The sequence below is a fragment of the Platalea leucorodia genome, assembly GCF_965183815.1.
Source record: "Platalea leucorodia genome assembly, chromosome: 5".
Classification (NCBI taxonomy): Eukaryota; Metazoa; Chordata; class Aves; order Pelecaniformes; family Threskiornithidae; genus Platalea; species Platalea leucorodia.
This window is the reverse complement of record NC_138827.1, coordinates 94649111-94672674: the sequence shown is the minus strand read 5'-3', so window position 1 is coordinate 94672674 and position 23564 is coordinate 94649111. Positions and strand designations below refer to the sequence as shown.

General features: G+C 39.1%; 1 protein-coding gene across 1 annotated transcript in view; it reads left to right on the top strand.

The window, feature by feature from the left end:
• The window catches only part of TMEM163 (transmembrane protein 163), a gene marked incomplete at both ends in the record, with an annotated part of 103547 nt that overhangs the window by 60137 nt on the left and 19846 nt on the right, over window positions 1-23564 (top strand). Inside the window, 3 exons of the mRNA XM_082312241.1 lie at window positions 2154-2197; window positions 3358-3449; window positions 22853-22949. Coding sequence (XP_082168367.1) covers window positions 2154-2197; window positions 3358-3449; window positions 22853-22949 — 233 coding nt within the window. The remainder of the gene's footprint in view (window positions 1-2153; window positions 2198-3357; window positions 3450-22852; window positions 22950-23564) is intronic.

Genomic DNA, 23564 nt, shown 5'->3' with positions numbered 1-23564 from the left:
GTCATATTCACCAGCTAGCAAAAAGGTTTAAGCAGACTTGTGACACTGCTAGTTAATACTTGGTTTTAATTACCGCTTTAGATAGCTCGGGTCACGCAGACTGTGTGCGCTATGGATATTCACTGCGGTAGAATACATAAAAATAAAGACAGTTCTCATGCGGAAGACCTTATGCTTTAAATACACCAAATAGCATTCTTAAGGTGTGGCTATCTGTATGCGCTTCATCACCCATAGAAATTATATATTCATTTTTAAGGGAATCATAGTGTTAATTTGTTTTAAGTCTGGATTCAAGTGGGGAAAAAAACCTGGCAATTTAGTAAAAGCTGAGGTGCTAATTCCACTACAGGGGCAGGCTAGAAATAGAAGTAGGAGTAAAAGTGTGGCTTTGAACTGCATCATATGAAAGCAGTAATGACAGGAACATTGCAAGCTTGTGTGTACCTGTGAATGCCCATATTTTTTTGATGCAACTTCTGCAGTTTTTGAAACTGTGTGACCCTAAGGAGGCATACAATGAAAATTTGATAAGTAATACATTATTATGCAGTGAAGTGTTCAAATTTGCAGGTGGATCACTACAAGCTAGTGTCAGCTTGTCAAGTGTAGCTCTTGCCTAGCTAGTCTGACCAAGAAATATAGCCTCTTTTTTCACCTAGGAGGTGAAGTGCGGGAAATCGTGATTTAACAATGGGAGGGAGATGTAAGTCCATACTAGCTGTTTCAGTACTCTTAAACTTTGAGAAAATGGGAATCTGGAAATGAACTTCATTACTTTTCTTTGTGTTTTGGCCAATTGTAATGATAAAGTCCAAATATTTGTGATATCTGGCATGCTCGTGGCCACAGCTAGGTCTTAGATCAAGAAGAAAAGAGTTATTTTTTCCAAGATTTTCATTTCTGTTTATCCAGATAAGTGCCACAGAACTGCAGCTTGCTGTTACTGAAAAGAACAGTCAAACCATAGTGGCTCTGTTCTGCCAAGCTGTTCTAATGAATACTGGAATACTGAAAATTAGATACTGTGTTTGTCAGCCTAAGATTGACAAAGTCGTTGATGAGTCTGTTTTTTTCAAGTATTTTTATTTTTACAAAAATGTATGTTTCGTAGTAAGTTAGCTGATATCTGTTCATAAATGAGTAGTAAAATTAATCCTTTTAGGCTTTATTTCAAGCCCTCATCTCTTAATACTGGAACTAGAGTGCTGTGCGTTTTATTCAGGGTGCACAGGTTCGGTGAGTACCATTCTCAGTTGATAGTCTACAAAACACAGCAAGAAGGCTAGAGCTGCTCAGTGCTCGAGAGCTTAACATAGCCGTAGTGTCACTGTTAGCCTGTGAGAGTTGCCGTTTGATGAAGTCCCATCTCCAGGTGATGGCCTCTTCCGTTGTTGCCTGCTTCTTCCCTGGTATTCCTCTGGGCTACTGAAAGGTATTTTTCCTTGCATAGTACCTCCTAGAATTGGGAACTGTGAGATGATAGAATTAGGATGCATGGAGTAAAATTATAGAAATGATATTTTCTTCTGGGTGTTAGCCCATTTTTAAAGTCTCATTTATTTTTTAGAGGCAGTATGCAGTCAAAATCAGAGCTGGTCAAAATCTTTCCTGCTAATGCTTTTTCCATTGGCAATCACTGATGCGATGGAATTTGAAGCATTTCTTGGGGCTGTGTGAATTACCCTTAGGCGTTTTGTCAAAAAGGTGGCAGTCATGAAGTCTGGATGTGCCTGCATAGTTTTCTGTCAGCCAGTTCAGGTGGACTTCTGTGCCTAGCTGGAGCAAGGAGCACATTGAGACATGCAAAGTTTTCCGAGAGTTTGAAATTGTGTTTTCAACATATTTTTACTCAAAACTGCATCTGAAATGCAGCGTGTTTCGTAAACAGACTGTTTCTGAATGCTGTGCTAAGGTCTGCCCCATTACGGTTTTGGAAGAAAGAAAAACATCTCTTGGGTGACCTAACCATTTCCTGCAGCACAAGGCCTTTCTTGTAGACCTTTTTAAAGTGTCGGTCAGGTCATTCTAGTGGGAATGGGGTGAAACTAAGCCCATGTGTTGAAACTAGTTTTGTAGCTCTCGGACAAGAGAAGAAGAAAGGATGCAAAAAAAATTTAAAGTGATTCTAAATAATATTTTCTTTCCTTTAGCTGTCTCCGTAATGAGATACAGTGCATCATCATTTGGATTTGCTGTAAGTAGAGACACAATTTAAATATTCTCTACCATTTTTTTTCATGGGCTTTTTCTGAACATGAAATACTGTATTTACTCTTATTGTAAGTTCATAGCAAGGTGTGCAAAGTCAATGGTGGATTAGAAAAAATATTGTTGAAGTCATACTGTGGAAAAGATAGTAAAGATACTTTGATTATACTTTTTCAGTTTCTGACTGCTAAGTCTTACATTGGAGTTAATATCAATACTTATATCTCATCATTGATAGATATCCACCAGATACGGTTTTCTTTGACAAAATCTCTCAGCTTAATCAGTTCTTTTGTTCAACTTGAGCCAAATTCTGAAGTTCCGCTCTGAGCTTTGCGTGACCCTTTTCCTATTGAAGTCTATGGTAAAACTCCTATTGAAGTCTGTGGTAAAACTCCTATTGACTTCAAGATGACAGCTTTTCTCTCTAGTAGTTGCCGTGACTTTCCTGATTAGTGGCAGAGCAAAAAATTCCTAGTGACAAGCAAAATGACTCATTTCAAATAATTTGGTTTTTGCTTTCAAATTTGAAGGTTAGATTGACTCTGTAGGAAGTTTGACTTGAGGATGAAAGTTCCTAGAGTGGGACAAGCCTGGTTTTGGGTGTTACCTTCATTAACTGGAAATACAAACATGGCGATTTTGCTGATGATACAGAATAATATGAAATCTGGATACAATGGGATTTTGAAAAAAGTTAATATTTGCTTGGTTTGAAACAAAACCTTCTATTGCAGAAAATTAGTGACATTGCAGGAAAAAGGAATGCTTGATAGGCATTTTCAAACACTTTTTTTTTTTTTTTTTTTTTAGTCTTTGCGTAAGAATCATCTTAGTATTTTAACTCTTGTGGTGCTGCAGTGGTAGATTGTGGTGATTTTGTTTTTTTAACTTCTCCACAGGTGATGGATTACAAATAAAAAGTTTTTAATCCCTTGATTGACTTCCTGAACTCAGAAGTGTATCATTGTGCAATAATACATGGCAAAAATGTGAAGATCAATTTAATAAATGTAAATCCTGCTTTCATTAAAATGATTTATTTGAAGCTGCTTTGTGCCTGTGCAGCAGGATAGTAAATGCATCACTGTTAGTACAGGGCACATTTGATGGCCCACAAAACAATTGACTCTGTTTCTCTTTCAGTTTGATGCTACCCTGGATGTTTTGTCATCAGCGATAGTTTTGTGGCGTTACAGCAACGCAGCTGCTGTGCATTCTGCACACAGGGAGTACATGTAAGTACACTTAATTACTTTTGGCTTTGGTAGAGGCCTGCAGAGCTTTTGCTGTCAAGCTGTGATGCTACAGATTCCAGAGCTTTGACAAAAAACATTTTGTAATGTCAGCAAGTATTCTTTCCTTCTGCCAACTTACTGTTTGGTCCCAAACATGCAGCCTTTCCTTAGGCAAACCTCCCTGTGATTGTGATTTTCAGTTTCTTCTTAGCCAAGATAGTAATTGTTAGGGCTTTGCCATTTTTTTTTTTTCCTTGCAGCATCTGTATCAAATGAACTGTATTTGCAATCTGTAATGGATTTGTAAATCTTTTGGTTTGCATCTTACTCCATTATTCTTACTAGAGTATGGTTTTAAAATTGATGCTTGTATTATATTTGAGCTTCCCTTAACAAGATCGGAATATGAACCCCTTCTCTTTGAATGTAAATCACTTCAACTGCCCGTGATATTTTTAGAAGTTGAGATTACAGAACATCTGATAAGATTGAGCCTGTATTAGTGAATGATAGTAGGTGACACAGTTTATTATAACTGCTGTACAAAGAGAGAGATAGACACAACCTTTTTATTACAGAACTGTTGCTGTTTTGGTAAGTAAGAGTATATCAATACTTGCATGCCTTCTTTATGGAAAAAGGTATATGCTTGCGAAGTAAGCATATTTAATGCTTGCTGTATAGATCCTATGGAAAAAAAGTCTTTAATTTGCAGTGCAGTATTGATCACAGTGGAAATTATATTCTGCATTATTGTGCATTGTGCAGCATTTCTGTTGGCAATGCATGTGGTAGCTGAGAAGATCAGGTGGAGATCAGCTCAAGAATTGTTCCAGCTAGTGCATAAAAAAGACTTTAACCTCCTACTCAACTTTTGGGTACGTCTAGGTGGAGAATTGCAGTACATTTATCTGCTTTGGTTTTGTTCTGTGCTGCCATTGCTAGCAGTATCTCATCTGGTGTGTTTGAAGGTAGTTCAACTATCCCCTGGAATGGACTACAATTTTACAACAAAGGGGGATAAAGTAGTTCTTGTTCTGAAACACCTCTAATGAAGTCTCTTCTACAAGGAGGGGATGCCTGATGAAACTGAGCTTTTACATAACTGGTAGGATCAAGTTAAAAAAAAAAAAAAAAAAGCCACACAAAGGGGCCTATAACTTGTCTTCATAGTCCTTTCCTAAAAACTAAGAAAACAGTAAGCAGTATTTTTACATGCATTAACTCAGGCTCATGCAACAGCTTGCCAGCGCTGTGAGTTCCTTTCTGGCAGGGCTCCATACATAACAGTTCGGAATAAAAGGCCATAGAAGATTGATGTGGCATTGATTCATAAAAATAAATCTAGAAATATGTGATTAAAATTAGTCTTCCTGCACATATTTGGAGATCTTAACAGACATTTCCTGAGTATCTTGCTTTTGTGGGCGTCCACAGAGATTCCTGTTAACATTCAATTAACATATTTTTGAAATCTCCTTCTGTTGAGCTTTTTCAAGTGAACCTTGTAAAGTACTGTATAGAGAAAATAAATCCCAATACAAAAGGAGAATCAACATATCCCTATGGCTAAGCCAGTAAAGTGAACAAGCAAAGTAGCAAACATATTTTCCTGCTTTTTATGCTCATTTTTAATTTGCTTTCATACAGTCCCTCTGCTTCACATAAGGCTAAATTAAGTCAATGAATTACTTGCCATGCCCTCTAGTTGAAGACAGCTAAGGTTACGCGATGAGATCAGTACTGAGTGAAAGAATGTTACCATATGCTGGCAATATGAATCACTGGATAGGCAGTCTGGTTATTCCTCTGTTTCTAGAATTGACAGGAGAGTCGTCATAGTACCGACAAGCGAAGAGATGGTTGTGTCTCTTAAGGCAATTCTTACTGTGTCCCATTTTTGAGGGAGGCACATTTCTAATTTCCTGTTGTGTTTAATCAATCTCTTGCTTGAAAGACTGCATGTAATTATTTTTCTTCTACGCTGGGAAAATATTACATGACTCCTCCTGGCTGCTTGCTTACCTCGTAAATAATACAATCGTAAATAATACAATCTTTGTATCATATGTGCCTATAGCTACACCTGGTCTTTCATAGTCCTTGTTTTCTGTGTGCCAGTGCCTCAGTGGGGAAGCCTGCTCTTGGACTCCTGGAGAGTTCGGTGCAAATTCATGTAGGTGCTTAGGTCACGCTGTGCATTATTCCTGTTTCTGCGTGCCTAGCCTTACCTTGCTTTAGTACAGAAGCCTGTGCAAAACTCTGGGTTTCTGCAAAAGCATTACTACTGTTTGCCAGAGTGACTTCAGTGTAGTTCTTTATTTATAGGTCTGTCTTTTATTGATTTAAATATTGTATTTGTCTGTGTATCCTAACATATCTGAAAATAACCTGAGCTCCTTGACAAAAGCCAAGTGGAATTGCCAATTAATTACGTATTGCAAAGTTATAAAAATTCCAGTTTCATAAACTTGACAGCAAGAGATTGATCCAAAATCTATTGAAATTAGTGGAAAGCCTCTCATGGAAGGGCAGCGTTAGATCCAGTCTTGACTGTTGGATGTCTTTGAGAGAGAACGCAGAGACGGAAGGAAAAACAAAACCCCGGAAAAAGACACAGAGAATACAGCCTGACTCATGATGTGCTATGAATTAAATACTTAGAATAAAATGCTAAGATGTAAAAGAACTGCGTAATCTTACTTAAGATGTAGCCATATGGAAGTTAGAGATGCAACATTTCACAGGCTGATACTCAGAATGAACAGTACAAAACTGCTTGCTGTGCCAAGTTCTGCTAAGCTGAACCAATGCATTTCCATTTGACTTCAGGGGAATTGTAGTGCTGAAGCTATTATGAAAATTTGTCCTGCTGAGTTTAACTCAGTTTATATGGGTTTCATTTTTACTAGGTCGTTTGATTTCTCTGAGTTTCTGGGGCAAGATGAGAAGGTACTTTTTCAGTGTACACGTGACCAAAGTTATACAATGTATGTCTTTGTTGATTCTCATGGTGGTTCACATGTAGTGACTGCAAAATATATTTTAACTTACCTCTGCTATTTGCCCTTCCTGAAAATTCTTTGATATTGATGGCCTGAGAAGCTAAGGCTGGCAGGCTTTTCCAGTCTCTTGTTGATGAGAATTTTTCTTAAGTCATTGTGAAAAGATATATCTGGTTATGTTCAAGGTGTGTCTTAAATGAAATGATGAAATTTTTATGCTTTATTTTTAAATATACCAAGTGGCTTTGAAAATATAATGAATATTCACCAAGATCAGGTATAAACCACTGTAAGATTGTAGGCCATATGAGACACTGCTTTTATTCTGCCCAGCTGGCTCATTAATGAAAGAGTAAGTAGGAGTGGGATGAATATTTGATGTGTTTGTTACTGGTACTTTTTGGATAGTTTCACACTTCGTCATCTTTCTGTTTTGGCAGTCAAATAAAAGAGGGTAAAATCAGGCTACTACATTTTCATGTATTTTAGAAGAGTAGTTGAAAGAATTGTAGGTCTTGAGGCAAAGCAAGAATTGGGAAGGACTACAGGTATCTGGGAAGAGAGTCAGAGTACATAGTTCATGAGTGCTTGATTTTCTCAGTGGGATCTGCTGGGTTGCAAATTAACATGCAGGAAACTTAGAAGTGCTGAACAAATCATCAACAAAGCAATGATCAAGAAATCCAAGAAAGAAAAGAGTGCTGAAATAACTTGAGAAATAATTTTGAATCTCAAGATGAAAATTTGTGACCAAAATAAAATCCTTGCAATTCCCTATTTTTCTTCATAAGAGGAGAAACTAAGAGGAAGCAATATACTCTGACGTAGCAGATAAACCAGAGACTGTAAAAATATGGTAGACCCACCTGTGCACTTTGGGACAGGTACAGCTTATTACTTCATGGTAAGAGTTTTGTGCAGTGCTGGGCCGTAGAACGGCTGGGGTTGGCAGGCACCTCTGGAGGTCATCAGTCCAACCCCCTGCTCAAAGCAGGGCCGATTAGAGCAGGTTGTCACGTTAAAGATCTGAGTCCAATCTTCTGTTTTGGGATTTGAACATTGTATGATCACTGAGCCATTCAAGATGCGCAAAGAAATCTGAATGGTCCCCCTTCCTGCCCTCCGTAACCGGTGTACAAACGTTCTTGAATGTTCCGCCCTTTAGTAAATCTTTAGCAACATAATAGCTTATTGGGCTGCTGAAGCAAATCTAAATTCTGTTGAAGGAAGAAATTTATTGACATTTGTGTTGTAACAGTGGTTTTTCATGTGCATAAACCAACCCAGTAAATAGCAATAGAAGTAATTTCTTAATAGAAGACTGAAGCATTAGGGACGTGGAAAAACGTCTTACAAGAGGTTGAACTAGTAACTAGCTATACAGTCAAAGGGCAGTTCTTTGATCTGTTAAATTTGGGAATGAAGGACTTGGATTGGAGTGCTGGAACTGTGTGTGAGGAGAAAGTGAGAAATAGCACTAAAAAAGGAAAGATCGAGAAAACAGAATAACAATCTTAAGGCACACAGCCTTCTGAAAAAGCTGTAAAAGATGGCGCTTTTTATGTCTAGTTGGTTGGAAAGATCTCAAAACTCTGAACAAAGGAAACATCTCTTGTTTGATTCCCTCTGCTCAGGAAAGCAGGACTTTCCTCACGGTAAGTTAATGGAGGTAGTTGGCAGCCTGCTCAGGTGAAATGGAGTAAATGGAGTAGTGCTACTGCGTAGGCTATAAAGCAATATCCCTATTCTTACATTACAGAGCTACAATCTTGCGTTTCTGTACAATGCAGTGCAGGACCGAGCAGCTGCTTATGCTCGTAGGATCCATTGCTCCTAGGATTTTTTTGGCTACTGGGTTTTGTTTGAGCTTGTATGTTCAGTACTGCAAAAACTAACTCTGTACAGCATATTTAACATAGTGATTCTTGATAGTTGCAGCTGGTGTTTAGTATATATTATTTTGTTGATGGTACCAAGTTAAATTCTGTGTTTCCCAAGAACCAGTCTGTCAACATCTTTCTTAACCCAGTGCCAGAGTAAATAGGAAACCTTACTCATAATGAGCATTCTGGATTATGCCAGGAGCAGAAAGCTCACATTTCTTTTACTGTTTTTTTTTTTGTTGGTTTTTTGTTGTTGTTTTGTTTGTTTGTTTTGGTTTTTATTGCATGTGTCAGACTCCAGCTATTCTTTCCTTTATTACTGTAATAAAAAAAAATAAATCGTATCATGGGCAAATAATTTCTAATGAACTCGTGGCGCTCTATGTTGCCATGACATAATAAATAATGAATGCAGATATGTCTTTTTTTTTTTTTTTTTTTCTTCTCCTTTTCTTATATTGGTGAAGCTGTCATCCAAAACACTGGCAGTAATATTAAAATAACAAGAATTAGATAGACTCTACTGTGTGGCAGACAAGGGTGCAGATATCTGTCATACCTCCACCAGCTGCTGATAAAGCTTTTTGCTGGGAGAAAATAGTCATTCCTCTCCTCCGTGGGGCAGCGTATGATTCTGGAGTGCTCTTTCTTTGTGAGTAAGGTGACACTTTACCTGGAACAGTAGGTGGCTTCAGTCATCTCTGCTCATGTATTTATTTTGCATATCTTTTCTCACCTTATGCTAGGTTTAAAAAAAAGGATCAAGAATTGGGAAAGTCTTGCATCTTTGCAGCTTTGCAATTAGACATTATCTAAAAACTTTGCTATGGGTCTGTAACTTAACTTTCACCTCATCCATTATACCTCAGCTGTGGCAGCTGGATTTGATACTGTCAGAATGCTGAACCCATTGGCCAAGTGAAAAATGCCTGCCCTGAGGATTTGATTCTTAATAGGTTCTTAAATTATGGGGAAAATGAACTGGTATTCTCATCTATTTTGACATCCAGAAGAGCACAACTGTAAGGCTTAATCCAAGAATTTCTAACTTAGTTTGAGCTAAAATCAATCTCTAAGAAAAATATTTGACTACTCCTCAGGGCCGGAGTAAATACGAAACGTGACTCATAATTAGAATGCTGGATGCAATTAGAAAACCTCTTACGTCCTTCACTACCCTACCCCTATGTTTAATTAAGCTCAATGATAAAGATGTACATCTTATTTCTGATCTGTGTGTATATATATAGCTTCAATTTGTAAGTGCTCAGCGTTGTTGTGCCTTTTTTCTGTCTGATGAAGGAAGAACCTAGTGGTGGTTCACTGGGCTTTTCAGTTGTCAGACAATTCTAGGAATCCACTGTGTGCATATCTTATATGTAACAATTATCCATTACATAGGGATATGTAATGAAAAGAGGAAGGAAGGAAGGAAGGAAAGAAGGATATTCTGAACCTTTGCTAGGACTTCATGCAGTAGGAGTGAAACTTACGGCTATGTAACAGTATGACATAGGAATTAGGATATTTAAAAGCATTTTATGAAGCATATTAATGATATCAGCACCCTTTTTTATAATACCCAATAACTACAACAATACCAGTGTACCAATCTCTTTCCTTGGTTGCTTGATAGCCTCCTGGGTACGCACTCTCTGTCAGTTATCTTTTCACAGACCATGCCTTGCGTTCAGTTTTTGATTGAAAGTAGCCTCTTCAGGTAAGTGGGGCAGTGCAGCAAGTAGGCATATTAGTGTTTCAAATACTGCCACGAATCAATGGATGTTTATCAAGCAGAAGGCTACAGCTTTGAACAGTTTTTCTTTTATAACCTTACATCTTCTTAGGCATGTGACCTTTGGAGAAGCCTAGTCAAGTGATTAGAAACCCTCACCGGTTGCTTAGTTACCTTCTTTCTGGAATTTAGATTTAAGTAAACAGCAATAATAAAATCATCTGTACAGCTCTGTGTATGTTAAGTAGACACCCACTCTGAATTGAATGTACCTGAAGGAACTGCTGTGGTGTTCCCTTTATCAGCATGGGTATCTTATGGGTAAATATTCCCTTGACACCTTGTTCTCCTGTTCTTTACTTTCTGGTGGAATTCATTTTTGGAAGACGGGAAACCAGATATGTACATGGTATCCTTCTTCAGTTGCTAGGGAAAAGTGCTGTATGGCTTCATAAAATGATACCTTACTGCTTTGCACTACATCATCTCTTCGAATTGCAAATCTACTTCTGCTCTGTAGTTTCTTGTCCAGTTGCTTATGGCCTAGTCCAGGGCACTCCAGAGGCTTTCATCCTGCCAGTGATTTTTGCTTTGAGGGTGATCATTAGAATTGCCCTTTATTACTTGTGCAGATTCTGCAAAGAGCCATCACCATCGCTGCCTCCTGCAGAGCTACGTCCGCTAGTAAAGGAAGTGGGCACCTCTATGTGGCTGCTGGGCAAGTGTGGGGAGTTAGTGGCTGGTGGTTTTGTGTAAAGACTTCTTTCTTAATGAGAAAATGTGATGACAGGTGAGACCCTAAGTCGGAGTGAACCTCTCCTTCCAAAGTAATTGTAACCCTTTTTTCTCTCGTACGTTCAGATGACACCACTTGAGAATATTTACCCTAGGGTTTGGTCATGGGGGGCCTTATGAAAGTTATGTTGAATATATGTGTATTACATTTAGGCATGCAATATGGGGATCGTGACGTATCCTATTCTTGCACCCAAAGCTTAAAAGAATTAGAAACCACCTTTTATGGGAGGAAATGATTTGGACGAGGGGATCGAGTGCACCCTCAGTAAGTTTGCAGACGACACCAAGCTGGACGGGAGTGTTGATCTGCTGGAGGGTAGGAAGGCCCTGCAGAGGGACCTGGACAGGCTGGATCGTTGGGCTGAGGCCAACTGTATGAGGTTCACCAAGACTCAGTGCCAGGTCCTGCACTTGGGTCACAACAACCCCAGGCAACACTACAGGCTTGGGGAGGAGTGGCTGGAGAGCTGCCTGGCGGAAAAGGACTTGGGGGTGCTGGTCGACAGCCAGCTGAATATGAGCTGGCGGTGTGCTCAGGTGGCCAAGAAGGCCAATGGCATCCTGGCTTGTGTCAGAAATAGTGTGGCCAGCAGGACCAGGGAAGTGATCGTTCCCCTGTACTCGTCACTGGTGAGGCCGCACCTCAAGTCCTGTGTTCAGTTTTGGGCCCCTCACTCCAAGAAGGACATGGAGGTGCTGGAGCGTGGCCAGAGGAGGGCAACGAAGCTGGCGAAGGGTCTGGAGCACAAGTCTTATGAGGAGCGGCTGAGGGAGCTGGGGTTGTTTAGCCTGGAGAAGAGGAGGCTGAGGGGAGACCTTATTGCTCTCTACAACTGCCTGAAAGGAGGCTGTAGCCAGGTGGGGGTCGGTCTCTTCTGCTAAATAACAAGCGATAGGACAAGAGGAAATGGCCTCAGGTTGCGCCAGGGGAAGTTTAGGTTGGATATTAGGAAAAATTTCTTCACTGAAAGGGCAGTCAGGCAGTGGCACAGGCTGCCCAGGGAAGTGGTTGAGTCTTCATCCCTGGAGGTATTTAAAAGACGGGTGGAAGTGGTGCTTAGGGACATGGTTTAGTGGTGGACTTGGCAGCAGTAGGTTAATGGTTGGACTTGATGATCTTAAAGGTAATTTCCAACCTAAATGATTCTATGAAATGGCTGTCATACTGCCAGGTTAGGTCTGACTCTTCTTTCTTTTCCTCTAATTCAAATAAGAGAACATACTGATCTATATGGTTGCAGGGTGTATTATCTCTTGGTTCACAAAATTAAAAAAACTTAGTTTTCAGTGTTAGTACTGTATTTAAATTTTCACATGTGGATTGGTTCTGCTGTACTGGTTAGCCCGACTAAATGAGCACTGTCTATTTAGGTAGTGTTGAATGAAAATAATCCTCTCAATTCAGACCCAACATATCAGTCACATTGAAAAAAATGTGGATAATTTTATCTATGCCATACATACGAAAGAGACTTGAAGCACAGATGGCAAAATCCACACCTACCCACAGTTCAGGGCAAACCTCTGTGGCTGGAGGAAAAACTCTTTTGTGATGAGTGAATGGAATAGCTAAGTGATCTGGAAAAATGTCAAATGCATGGAGATAGCCTACAAACTGCAAAGAGCTAAGAACCTACCTCTGCAGCTCTCGTTTAGTTCTCCGCTACCATGAGTTGGTCCTCACGTGGCACACACGTGTCTCTCCTACCCAGTGGAGCACAGTGCAGAGTTTGCAAAGTAAGTGTTCACCTATGTTTGGGTATCTGCTTTATAGGAGAAGAAATACAGTTTCTTTTTAACCACACTGCAAATTTCTAAACCATTCTTTCTTCTGAAATATTTAGCTGAAATACTACATCCAATACAAGCTTTAGAGGTGCTTCATTAGGCTGACTTATTAAACTGCATAATTTCTCCATAAATCCATTATCCCATATTCAGGCAAAAGTGAAGCAATCATAAACTTTGCTCTTATCCAGGCAGAAATGCATGTATGCATACATTTATGCATGCTCACACACAAAATCCTCGCACATAGAATTTATATTAAATATGAAATAGCAAATGTATATATTTATACATTCTAAAATCTGTTTCTAAAAGTGTGGCATCTGTAGACTTGGCAATGATTTTACTGGAGCTAGATCCAAAACCTATTTAATTTATGAAAGCCTTTCCTTTTACTTCACTGGTAGTTGATTAGGCAGTATTTGTGTATATTGCCTAGTACTTACACAAAGATATATATATATAAAATCAGGGATATGGTGGTGTTCTGTACTGGAATTTGATAATCACCATAAAAATGAATATTACAGAAATTCTCAGAAGGCTTTAATTTCTAGCTTCATCACCTGCTACAAGGCCAGGAGCAGTGATGAGCTCTTCACAAGCCGGGAGGGTGGTTATAAAGCAGATGTACCGTAAGTGCAACTGTACAGTCTGTGCAGACCAGGAACTAGAAAATAGGTCATAAGAGTTTTCAAAATCTCTGAGTTGTAGAAATGTCTGTTAGCTTTTATTGGCAGATATTTAATACCTGGAGAATCGCGTTATTTATGGAACTGTTGTGCCAGTTCAGCTGCATGATTTTAAAGGATGTAAATACCCTGCTCTGCAGCGACTAGTAGAACTCCTGAGGATAATAAAAGTTTTAGAAGGCCTATAACATTTTCAACATGAAATGGATCCCTAGCAAAACTAGTCTGAGTCTCAGATATAAACAGCATTTCCTCTCCATGTTCTTTAAGAAGAGGTTAGACCATGTGATGTATTTTTTGATATAATAATTGAGAAATCGGCTTCCAATGATAATTTGGACTGTTACTTGAATTCTCTTTATTTTGTCATCTGGTTTGGTTTTTTTCTTTATGGTGAGAAAAAGGAGTAGCTGTAACTATGCTGATCTGGATTCTGGCAGTTGGAGGTGGATTATGGAATGTGTGATGAACAGTGAGCCCACTTCATTCCTTTTAAAGTGCATTTTAAAGAGACTCTATTCCTTCTTCACCCAGGAACGGGCAGGAGTAAATACTCTGAACAGCTGTGATTCTGTACAGTTTGGTGTCCAAGCCCTCCTCAGTAACTAAACCTGATAATACATAAGCTACATAATACATACCGCAAACATAAACAAGGAATATAACTGTCTAATTGGACACAAAGAAGCTGAAGATTAGCAGTAGAGCATGACAAAGAAGTAGGAATCTCAAGACTGAGGCTTATATTGCATCTTTGGCCTGTGTATTACGGTAGTATGCCACAGTGGCTAGTAATGGTTCTTTTTAGAGTAAGCCCTTTAATGGGTTTAAGAGGCAGATTTTACAGTCTTCACAGTTCTGGCTCTCACCCCAATGAAAAATGTGGCTACAGTTATCTCAGCAATATTGCAGAATGTGTAACAACGAACAAATGTTAGCGAACAGCTGCATTGTAGTTTTAATGCCTCTTTTTAAAAGAACGGGCAGCAGAGCTGCGCTTGTGGCACAGTGTGCAGTAGACCGAAGAGGCCCTTTCCTGCCGTAGAGATACGGTACCCAGGCGTAGAGGTTTCGCCATCACCTGCCCCTGCTGTGTCTGGGGTGTGTGCAGGGGTGGCTATTGCTGTGCAGGCAGACATTCCTAGCATGGCTGCTTAGGCCTCTCCCCTGCTTCTTTACATACTCTTTCTTGGTGGCAGGAATGGTCCTTGCCCAATTCCTCCTATACCTCACTCGAGTGACAGCAGACTAGGATGTGTACATAGCAAACAGAGGCTGCTGCGGAGGAGAAGGTAACTGTGAGAAGAAAAGCTGTGGGTCTCGGAAGAACATGGATTGCAGTTGAGATCAAGGGAAGAGAAAGCAAAGAGAGGCCCGCATCTGCAATAGCCCCAGCCGTCCCTTGGCGCCTCAAATGACGGCAAACCAGGACAAACACTTTCAGCCCCTTCTCTCCGAAACATCCTCGGACTTCTTCCCTTTCCATATTCTTTGTCCACTGACTTAGTTCTGAGTCCTCTTCTATTTTCTCTACCCTGCTCCACTTCATCCCCATCGGCCAGAACCCACTGGTTTGCCACCAGAAAAATCACATGTTGGTGACCAAACATCGAGCTTTTTCCTCCCAAGATCTCACCCTTTGAGTATCAGCATTCAATTTTACCTGCGCTTGAGAAATCTTGGGCTGGTTGTGACTGGAATTTTATACTTGGCTACTGTAATCAGACCATAAGAGCTGCCATAATACAAATATTAAATGAAAGTAGGCCTAGCTTTGAGAGGCTGACTGCCTCTCATCTAGAAGAAATGTGATGCAGATTATTGCAAGCTTCAAGTTACTACTGAAGGAGCATTCACAGAATGTAATTTGTGTTTGGTTACGGGAAGAAAGAATGAAAACAAAAGTACCAGCAAAGCGAAGAGATACAAAAGGGTTCCTGTCATGTGGCTAGATGCAGAAGAAAATTGAGAAAAATTGGTAGAGAGATACAGAATTAGAAAGTGAATGAATACTGTATGCTCAAAAATATTTTCCTAACTCCTGACATAGCAAAAACCACCTGAGCAATTGCCTTGCATGTTGGGCCATACGACTTCCCCTGAATGATTCTGTGTGTGGTATTCACTCTGTCACCCACTAATACTAAAATCCTTTAAAATCATAGGGAAACAGAAATTAACACATTTATAGTTTTTATTAAATTGATTACTTCTGTAATTTGAATTTTTTCTTAATCAAACTCCAGAGGTTTCATTAGTGGGTTTATTCAGAAATTAAATCCTGTATCCATCATGAAACCGATTTGCTCAGCTTTGCTGGAAAAGCTTACATTACTCCTGGGCGTAGAGCTCATATTGCTCTTATTATTGGCCTGCAGCTCATTTTAAAGTTACAGTTCCTTGCAAAGTAATAGTTTTAACGCTACCTCTTCACTCCAGTGGTGAAAACAGCCTGTAGAGATTTTAACGTTTCCTTTTCTGTGGGCTGTTAGGAGCCATTAGTGCTGAAAGATCTTGACAGAGCCTGCAGAGATAAAGATTTCGTGAATAAAAATTCATAGGATCATAGAATAATTCAGGTTGGAAGGGGCCTCAGGAAGTCTCTAGTCCAGGCTCTTGCTCAAAGCAGAGTCAGCCGTGAGATCAGAATAGGTTGCTCAGAACTTTATCCAGTCAGGTCTTGAAAGCTTCCAAGGATGGAGACTCCAAAACCTCTCTGAGCAAACTGTTCCACTATTCGCATGGTGGAAAACTAGTTTCTCTTAGAAAAATATGTCATGGTACCATTCTTTACAATCAGGAAAATACAGAATTACAAGAAACTAGAGTAAACTGGCTCTTGAAAGGTAACAGAATTATATGTAGAAGTTAGGAGTATTATCTTTTATTTATAGTACCGTAGCAGTCAGAGAATTGGATGAGGAATAATGTCTTGTTTTGATGGCAGCTTTACAAATGTGAGAATACAGTTTCTACCTCAAGAATATTAATACAAATGCTAGTGCTTTATAATGACTTTTCTCACAGTTCTCTTCGTCACGTTTATCTCTGTAGCTCTGCTGAAATTATTAAAATGTTTTACATGAATAAGATAAGTGATATTTTCAATGAATAAGGTAAGTAATCTTGATACATTAAAGAATTTTTTTACAGTGAGAACAGTCAATCACTGGAACCGCTTCCCCGGGGACGTGGTAGAGTCCTCATCGCAGGAGGTTTTCAAGATGATATTGGGCAGGGTGCTAGATAATCTCATCTAGGCTCCCTTTCCCATGAAGGGTTGGACCAGATGATTTTTTGAGGTCCCTTCTAACCTGGACTGTTCTATGGTTCTGTGAGGTTCTTTACACTGGTAGAAGTAATAAAAAAAACAACCCATGTAATCAAAAAAGATGAAGTAATCTGAGATACAGCAATAAATAAAAAAGGTGGGAGAATAGTGCAGTATTTGACAAGAAGGTTAGGTTTTTAATATTGCATTTTAGTTGTATCATATGTTAACGAAAGTGGGAAGTAATTAGACTGCTACTGATAGTCTTGTTTTATTCCACACGGTGTCATCACATTTCAGGGCCTATTTTAATGAACTTGAAATGTGGTGGTAAAATAGGTTCCAGGATGTAACAGACAGAGTACCAAGTACACGAGACCCCTTTCCCTCTCCACTGCCCCAAAACAACTGTCTCTGGGAGCTGCGAAGAGAAAGTTAACACATTTTTGCAGATTGTATTCGTATGCATCACTACGTTTTTTCCGAACCCTTAATTCTGTTGCACCACCTTTGCTGCCTATGAGAGCAGATTGACTTGAGAGGAGTAATTACCAAGAGCTTCATTACAAACCCTCGTTGGTACTGTGTTACTATATTCCATTTGCCAGAAAGACATCAGGATGATAATTAAGAAGGGAAGCCTCTTGCAGTGGCTAGTTTATAGCAGTCAATTGATACGAGGAACACTCTGTTATCAGTCACCCTTGTGTAGCTTACCCCAAATGTCTTGAGGTAGTATGCAGCAGAGCTTGTCACTGGGGGTGTATTTGTAACTTTATTATTATTATAATCTATTTATTTTTTACAAAATATTACAAAACAAGTAGCTGAGAGTCTAAATCTGCAGTTTTACTTCAGGCTGACTGCTGCTTACACGGAAGAGCAGTCCCTTTGGCTGGAATGGATCAACTCGTGTATGAGCATTCAGTGTGGCAAGAGCCATGCTGAAGGTAAAATTGCTTTATTACGTGGCAGATTAATCAGCACAGAGATCTGAGTGATATTAGTCTTTAGTTCTATGATGGAAATATTACAGAATTTTAGTCTTATCACTACCTGTAGGGAATGGTCACAAATAATTACAAATATAAGACAGTATTAAGGATAAATCCGTGAATTAGAAGGCTGTTTTGCTGTGTCTGCTAGATGCAAATGAATTGAATAGTTGGACTTTTTCTTCTTAGGAAATTTTGTGGTAGAAAGAGGGGAAAAAATGTTAACTTACTAATAGCAGCTTGAAAATTGACAGTGTGGAGACGGAACCCTCTGAATCTCAGTACTTTTCATAGCTACTTGCTTAAAAGCCATTAACTTAGGCAAAGTAACAAATTTTTTGATTAAGGGAAAGACTCTCAGGTGCTTACAGTGATAGATTTCCTTTTCTGGTTTCCTTATGAGTTGTGAGAATTTGTCATAAAATTGACGAATTGTGTGTATTAGAGCTCCGCACAGGGAGTGTGTTACGGGAAAGATGAGGTGGCAGCTGTATGTCATGGAATACAGTTAGTCTGATGTTGTTTTGATGGGTGTGAGTGCAAATATCCAGGACTGGTGTAATACAAAATGGATATTTATAGTGTTGTATAAATATAAATGGGTTGTATATGGGTTGTAGTACTGCTTTCAGAAGAATGTCTTTTGGAAATTATCAGGTTGTAGTGCACCCAGAACCAAGCTTTAGATTGGAGACATGAGTTTAGTTTTTAGGATTTAGACACAATCATGTTTCTGAATTCCACTAGAAGTGAACGAGCCGTAACTGAAGCTTGAAAGCTGTGTAAAGTCTTGGGCAGTTTTGAAAGTCCAAATAATTTCATTCTCAATGCCTGAGGCTGCAGTACAACTGATTTAACAGTATGTTTCATCTGTGACAGAGTTATATTGAAAAGTTGACAAAATTGATGAGTTCATTTTTTAATACAATGAACTATATATTATCTTCTGGATTTTCGGGTAGAAATACTGCATCACAAACACATCAAGAAGTGTCTTCGGCAGATCATGATCTGCTACTAAGACGTACAGCAAACTAAAGAAGACTTGGTGGTTTCACTGTTAAAATCGTGATATTAAATTCTCTTTACTGACAACTTAATGATATAGTTTTAATTACTTTTGCATTCCAATTGCCATTGGTCTAAGAAAAAAAAACTTTGGAAGTTTGAGCTTTAGTTGACCTAAAAGTTGATTATTGCCTGGATATCAGAGAGATGCCCTCAACCTGTCCTTTCTGGATCAGTCTATTATTCTTTAAACTATACTGCATTCTGAAAGATTCTAGAAAGCTTATTGTTTCTGAAAATCAAATTGTGGTATTCCATTATGTTTTAAAATGTTCTGACTAAATTGTCTCTGTTCCTGTTTCTTTTTAGAAGCAATATATTACATGGAACTGAGGGAGATTTCAGATTCTTGCATTCTTCATTAGATCTTTTCTGTTGCCTGTGAAACCTGTAGCAATCAATTATTTTGCATTATAGATCAATTATATCTCTAATGATGTAGCAGGTATTTAGTGGGAAGCTCTTATACTAACTCTCATAGAAATGACTGTAAAATAACTACACGACCTTCAATAGGTGCAGAAGGTGTAAGTAAGTGGTACTGGTGGCATATGATATGTGGAGATCTGTTCATCATGGGTGTCACTGGGCAGAGAGTACCCTCATGTCTTAGCAAGAAGATACCAATGTTCTGGAATATGAGGGCATTAGGTGGACCAGTTGCTCCAGAGTGTCTGAATTGCTGACAGTGATCATGGGGGACCTGGAGATTGAGGAACATTTATTATACTGTGGTGATTCCAAGCCAGGGGCATCTGTAAAATCTTCACTAGGTTTTCAGTCAAACCTCACTTCTGTATAACTCCTCTTCCATTAATTTTTATGGGTACTTCTGAGATGACTTGAACTTGTTTAGAAATGGCAGTTGGCTTATCTAATTTAATTGAATGTTATTAATGAAATTGCATTTGCCAACAACCTTGGCACTAACACCCTTTGTGTGCAGTTGGAAACACTATTTAGTTACAAAGCAGCTGAGCAATTGTTAGCAGATGGAAGTTAACAGGCTTGTATTAAAGTTTTCATTGTCCTATGGCTTGAAAGTAAAGCAAGCTTACAATAATCAATTACAATTTGTTTATTATGTACTACAGTTAAAATTTCAGATTAATTTTTGGAAGTTTCTTATTTTGTACATTTGTAGTTGAATTTTGCATGATTTGCAGTCTAGATAGAAATTATTTTTCTGAAAAATGAAATTGAAAGAAGACACTATGCAGTATTTTGTTGTAGTGGTTTTGCAGATAAATTGATATACTGAAGAAGACAAGAAGCATGTAATTTTGCACTTAAGTACTATGCCATTACTCATTAATTTTGCATGGCTATGGATTCCAAAAGCCAGCATATAAAGGAGAAGCTAGGCTTGCTAAGTATGATGACTGAATGCTGATTCAAACCTCAGACTGCATGTCTGTTTGCTATTAATAACCTTGTCATTGTTATTAACATCTTCCTTTTTTCTTTCTACTTTTAGCTATTTCTGGTTAAGTAGGTGTATGGGTATTCTTTTGACGTAGTTAAACTGATCTGGGGAATAAGAGAAGCAGCTCAAGATTGCTGAAGTCATTACTTATCTGCTGGCATAGGCAAAGATGCAAAATATTTGCTGTTAGGCTTGGGTGGTTGGAGAGTTTACAGAGATAACCCCAAACTCTCCAACATATGTGAGAACCGAACCCAGCCAGTGGTCAGGGTAAGTGCTGGTTCCCTGGACACATCAGACTTGTGCCAGCAAGGCTCCCATCAAGCCCTTAGGGAATGTTTGCCTGTCTTCCTCAGAAGACGTGTGCAGGGAATAGAAGGTATGCTAAGGGAAAGATGCTTCGCTGTCTTCTCTTTCCCATACCGTTGGCATTGAACAGTACACAGTATTGTGTAGTATTGGCACAAGGAAGTTTAATCACTGTTTGCAGCTCTCAGATTTGTGGCCATGTTGGTTTAAGCCTGCTGGGAATGATAGAAAAGCTTGTCTTTCAGTGTTGCTTTCAGATGAAATGTCAGCATGAAGTGTATGTATCTTATATCAGCTTGTCACTGGCTCAGCAAAAGTCAGCCGACTTTTGTGGACCAGTTCTGTGTTCAAGTTACCTAACGCCTGCATTTGTCCCAGGTAAATGAGCAGAACTTTTAGTATATGTTTCTGTACCTCGTCCAAAAAATAAAATAATCATTGCAACAGAATCTGTTGTGAAGGATTGTGCAGTATGAGCTTTTTAGGTTATAGCAGTGCTAAATATTACAGAAGTAATACATAAAGGAGGTACTGAAAAGTTTTGAGTTTGACCAAAGTAGGTCAAGAGGCTCCAGGCAGATCTCTGGGCAGTGATCCATTCAGATAGAGTGAAACTGCAAATCTCTGAAAAGAATCTATTGCAGAACAGGGACCTGCTTGCAAATATGCAATGGAAAATGGAAAGCCCTCTAATTTTCAATTTTACTCATTCTTTTTGGGAGATGACCTTTCCTCGTGTCTGTATTACCATTTAATGATCACCTCTCATTGCAGGATTGTGGAGAATCCATCCTGTGATCTTCTTCCTCTATCACAGATTATGGGCCAGATTCTTGTGTTTCAGTCTAGGGGAAGGACTCTAGGGTAATTAGACTGTCTCAAGCCTTATCTGCCTACTTTTTACAACAGCTCATGTTTAACAAGAACGAGGGCTGTGTTGCAATTTACTACAAAGGAGTTAGTTAAACATCTGTCTTAAAGTAGGTGTAGCAGAGTTTTGCCTACCTGAGATGAGTACCTCATCTACAATACCGCTCCGTTGCTAGGAAGGATGCTAGCGTCTACGTTGTCTGTACTCCTCTGTAGAAGGGCAGCGCCGTTACTGAGAACTTGTCTGTAGGGTTATGTGGATTGTCCACAGCGTGATTTAGTGTTCTTTGTGTTGGGGAATAAAATGACCAGCTACTCACCTGCACCACTGCTGCGGCTGCGTCTTCTGACCTAGGCAGAGCAATGCCAGTTCAACTGCAGTCTCTAGCTTGAGCTTGATGTGAACATTACGTGTGCTGCCAACCACCAGATGGCCTGATGTCTGAGTTGAAAATAGTAACATGCTACTGGAGTAATTATAGCATTTGTAAACTGAGCTAACAGATAGGTACCAAATGATGAATAACAAACAAAGGAAATACAACTTTTGAAGAAAAAAATGTATGTATAGATATCACTTCTTAACTATTTCATGCTTTAAACATTGAAAGTGCTCTGACTGTATATCTATCTATAGTAATAGAATTTTATACGAAGAGCTATTAGTAAAATGGAGTTATGGGTATATCAATACTGTAATAGATGGCTATTACTGTTTGTGTAGAGGAAATCAAAGCCTTATATCCTGAAGTATTTCATGACAAGAGGAACTCCCTCTCAGAGTAGTATTGGTCTGTATGTTTGAACAAAAGCAAGAGTTTTCTCTTTTCCTGTGAAGTTCTGGGTATGCATTATTTGCTTCGTAAACCTCATTGTGCCTGTGTCCTATGCAAAACCTAATTATTCTCTGTTACTTCATCTTCTCTTCATTAACCCATTTGTTTGCTTTTTATAAGACTGGGTTGAAAGCTCTGCAGGGCAGGAAGAGAGAGTCTAATTCTGCACGGCACCTAATCTGATGAGACACTGATCCTTATTTAGGTGTTGAGAGACCCTTGGACAGCCTATGAAGTGATGTACCTAACCTGCTGATTTTTTTAATATCTGCACTTAAAATCTTTTTTCTTGCTGATTTGGGGAGGAGACAGATGTTTCAGGTTCTCTTATGCTACTGACCAGATTTACCAAACATCTGTCCTGGTTTGTTAAAGAGAATGAAGTTCCCTTGATTATTTCTAATGCGAGATCCTAGCAAAACAAACAAAGAGAAACAGACCTCTGGAGGACTCTATGATAAATCATCAGGAGCAGAAGGAACACATCTTTCTCTCTCACTATGAAATATCAGCTGGTCTGCCCTGTCTTCTCACGTATAATCCAAGTTTTAAGAACTGGAGAGGAACTGGACGTTTCTTTTTTTTCTCTTCTTTAATTCAAGTCTTTATCTTTAGCTCCTTAAGATTTTTTTATTATTAATATTCTGTTGTGTGTTATCCTTCAGCAGTGGGAGAGTTGACAACTCCAAATATGTTCTTAACGTTTCTTTTTCTTTTTTTTCCCCAGAGCTTGTGTTATCTTGGGTGTCATATTCCTCCTGTCATCTCTATGTATTGTGATCAAAGCCATCCATGATCTTGCGAAGAAGGTGCTTCCAGAAGTGGTAAGGTGATTCATGTTCTTTAAAATGTTCTCTTTATTCCCTACACTGCCAGTGAGACTGAAAAAGGCCAGCATCTCCTTTCAGCAAGCCCCGTTGAACTCGGCAAAGCGGTAGCAGGTGCATATCCTGCCTGGCTGCACATACCAGTCCTAGTCTTCAAGCAGTATTTTTTCCTTATGTGATGGAGTCTAGTCTTTATGGGTTTTTATAGGCTTGACCCCATCTTTTTTTCTCCGTGGTTATGGGCCAAATCTTTCTCAGCATAATCACTTAAAGCTTTTATACAGGATTGTAAGAGTTTACTTATGGAGAGGAGGTCTCTCTGGGCTTAATGAAAGTGGCAGAATTTTATGAGGAGAATGTTTCCACAGTTTACTACTCCAATGGCTTCAGTATTTTATTTTTAATGTGGAAAAAAAATGTATTTTTGGATTGTATTTTTTTGTTTTCCAGCTCTTGCCTCCAATTCCAGAGCCATGTATGAGTAGCAGGAATGAAACAGGTGAGGGGAGCATGCTGGGTGAAAGAGCTGGCTTTTTAACTGGTTCACCATGGAGCATCACAAAGGGCTTTTCTCCTGCTCTCTGCTTTCTTTTGGTTATGAAAGCCAGCCCC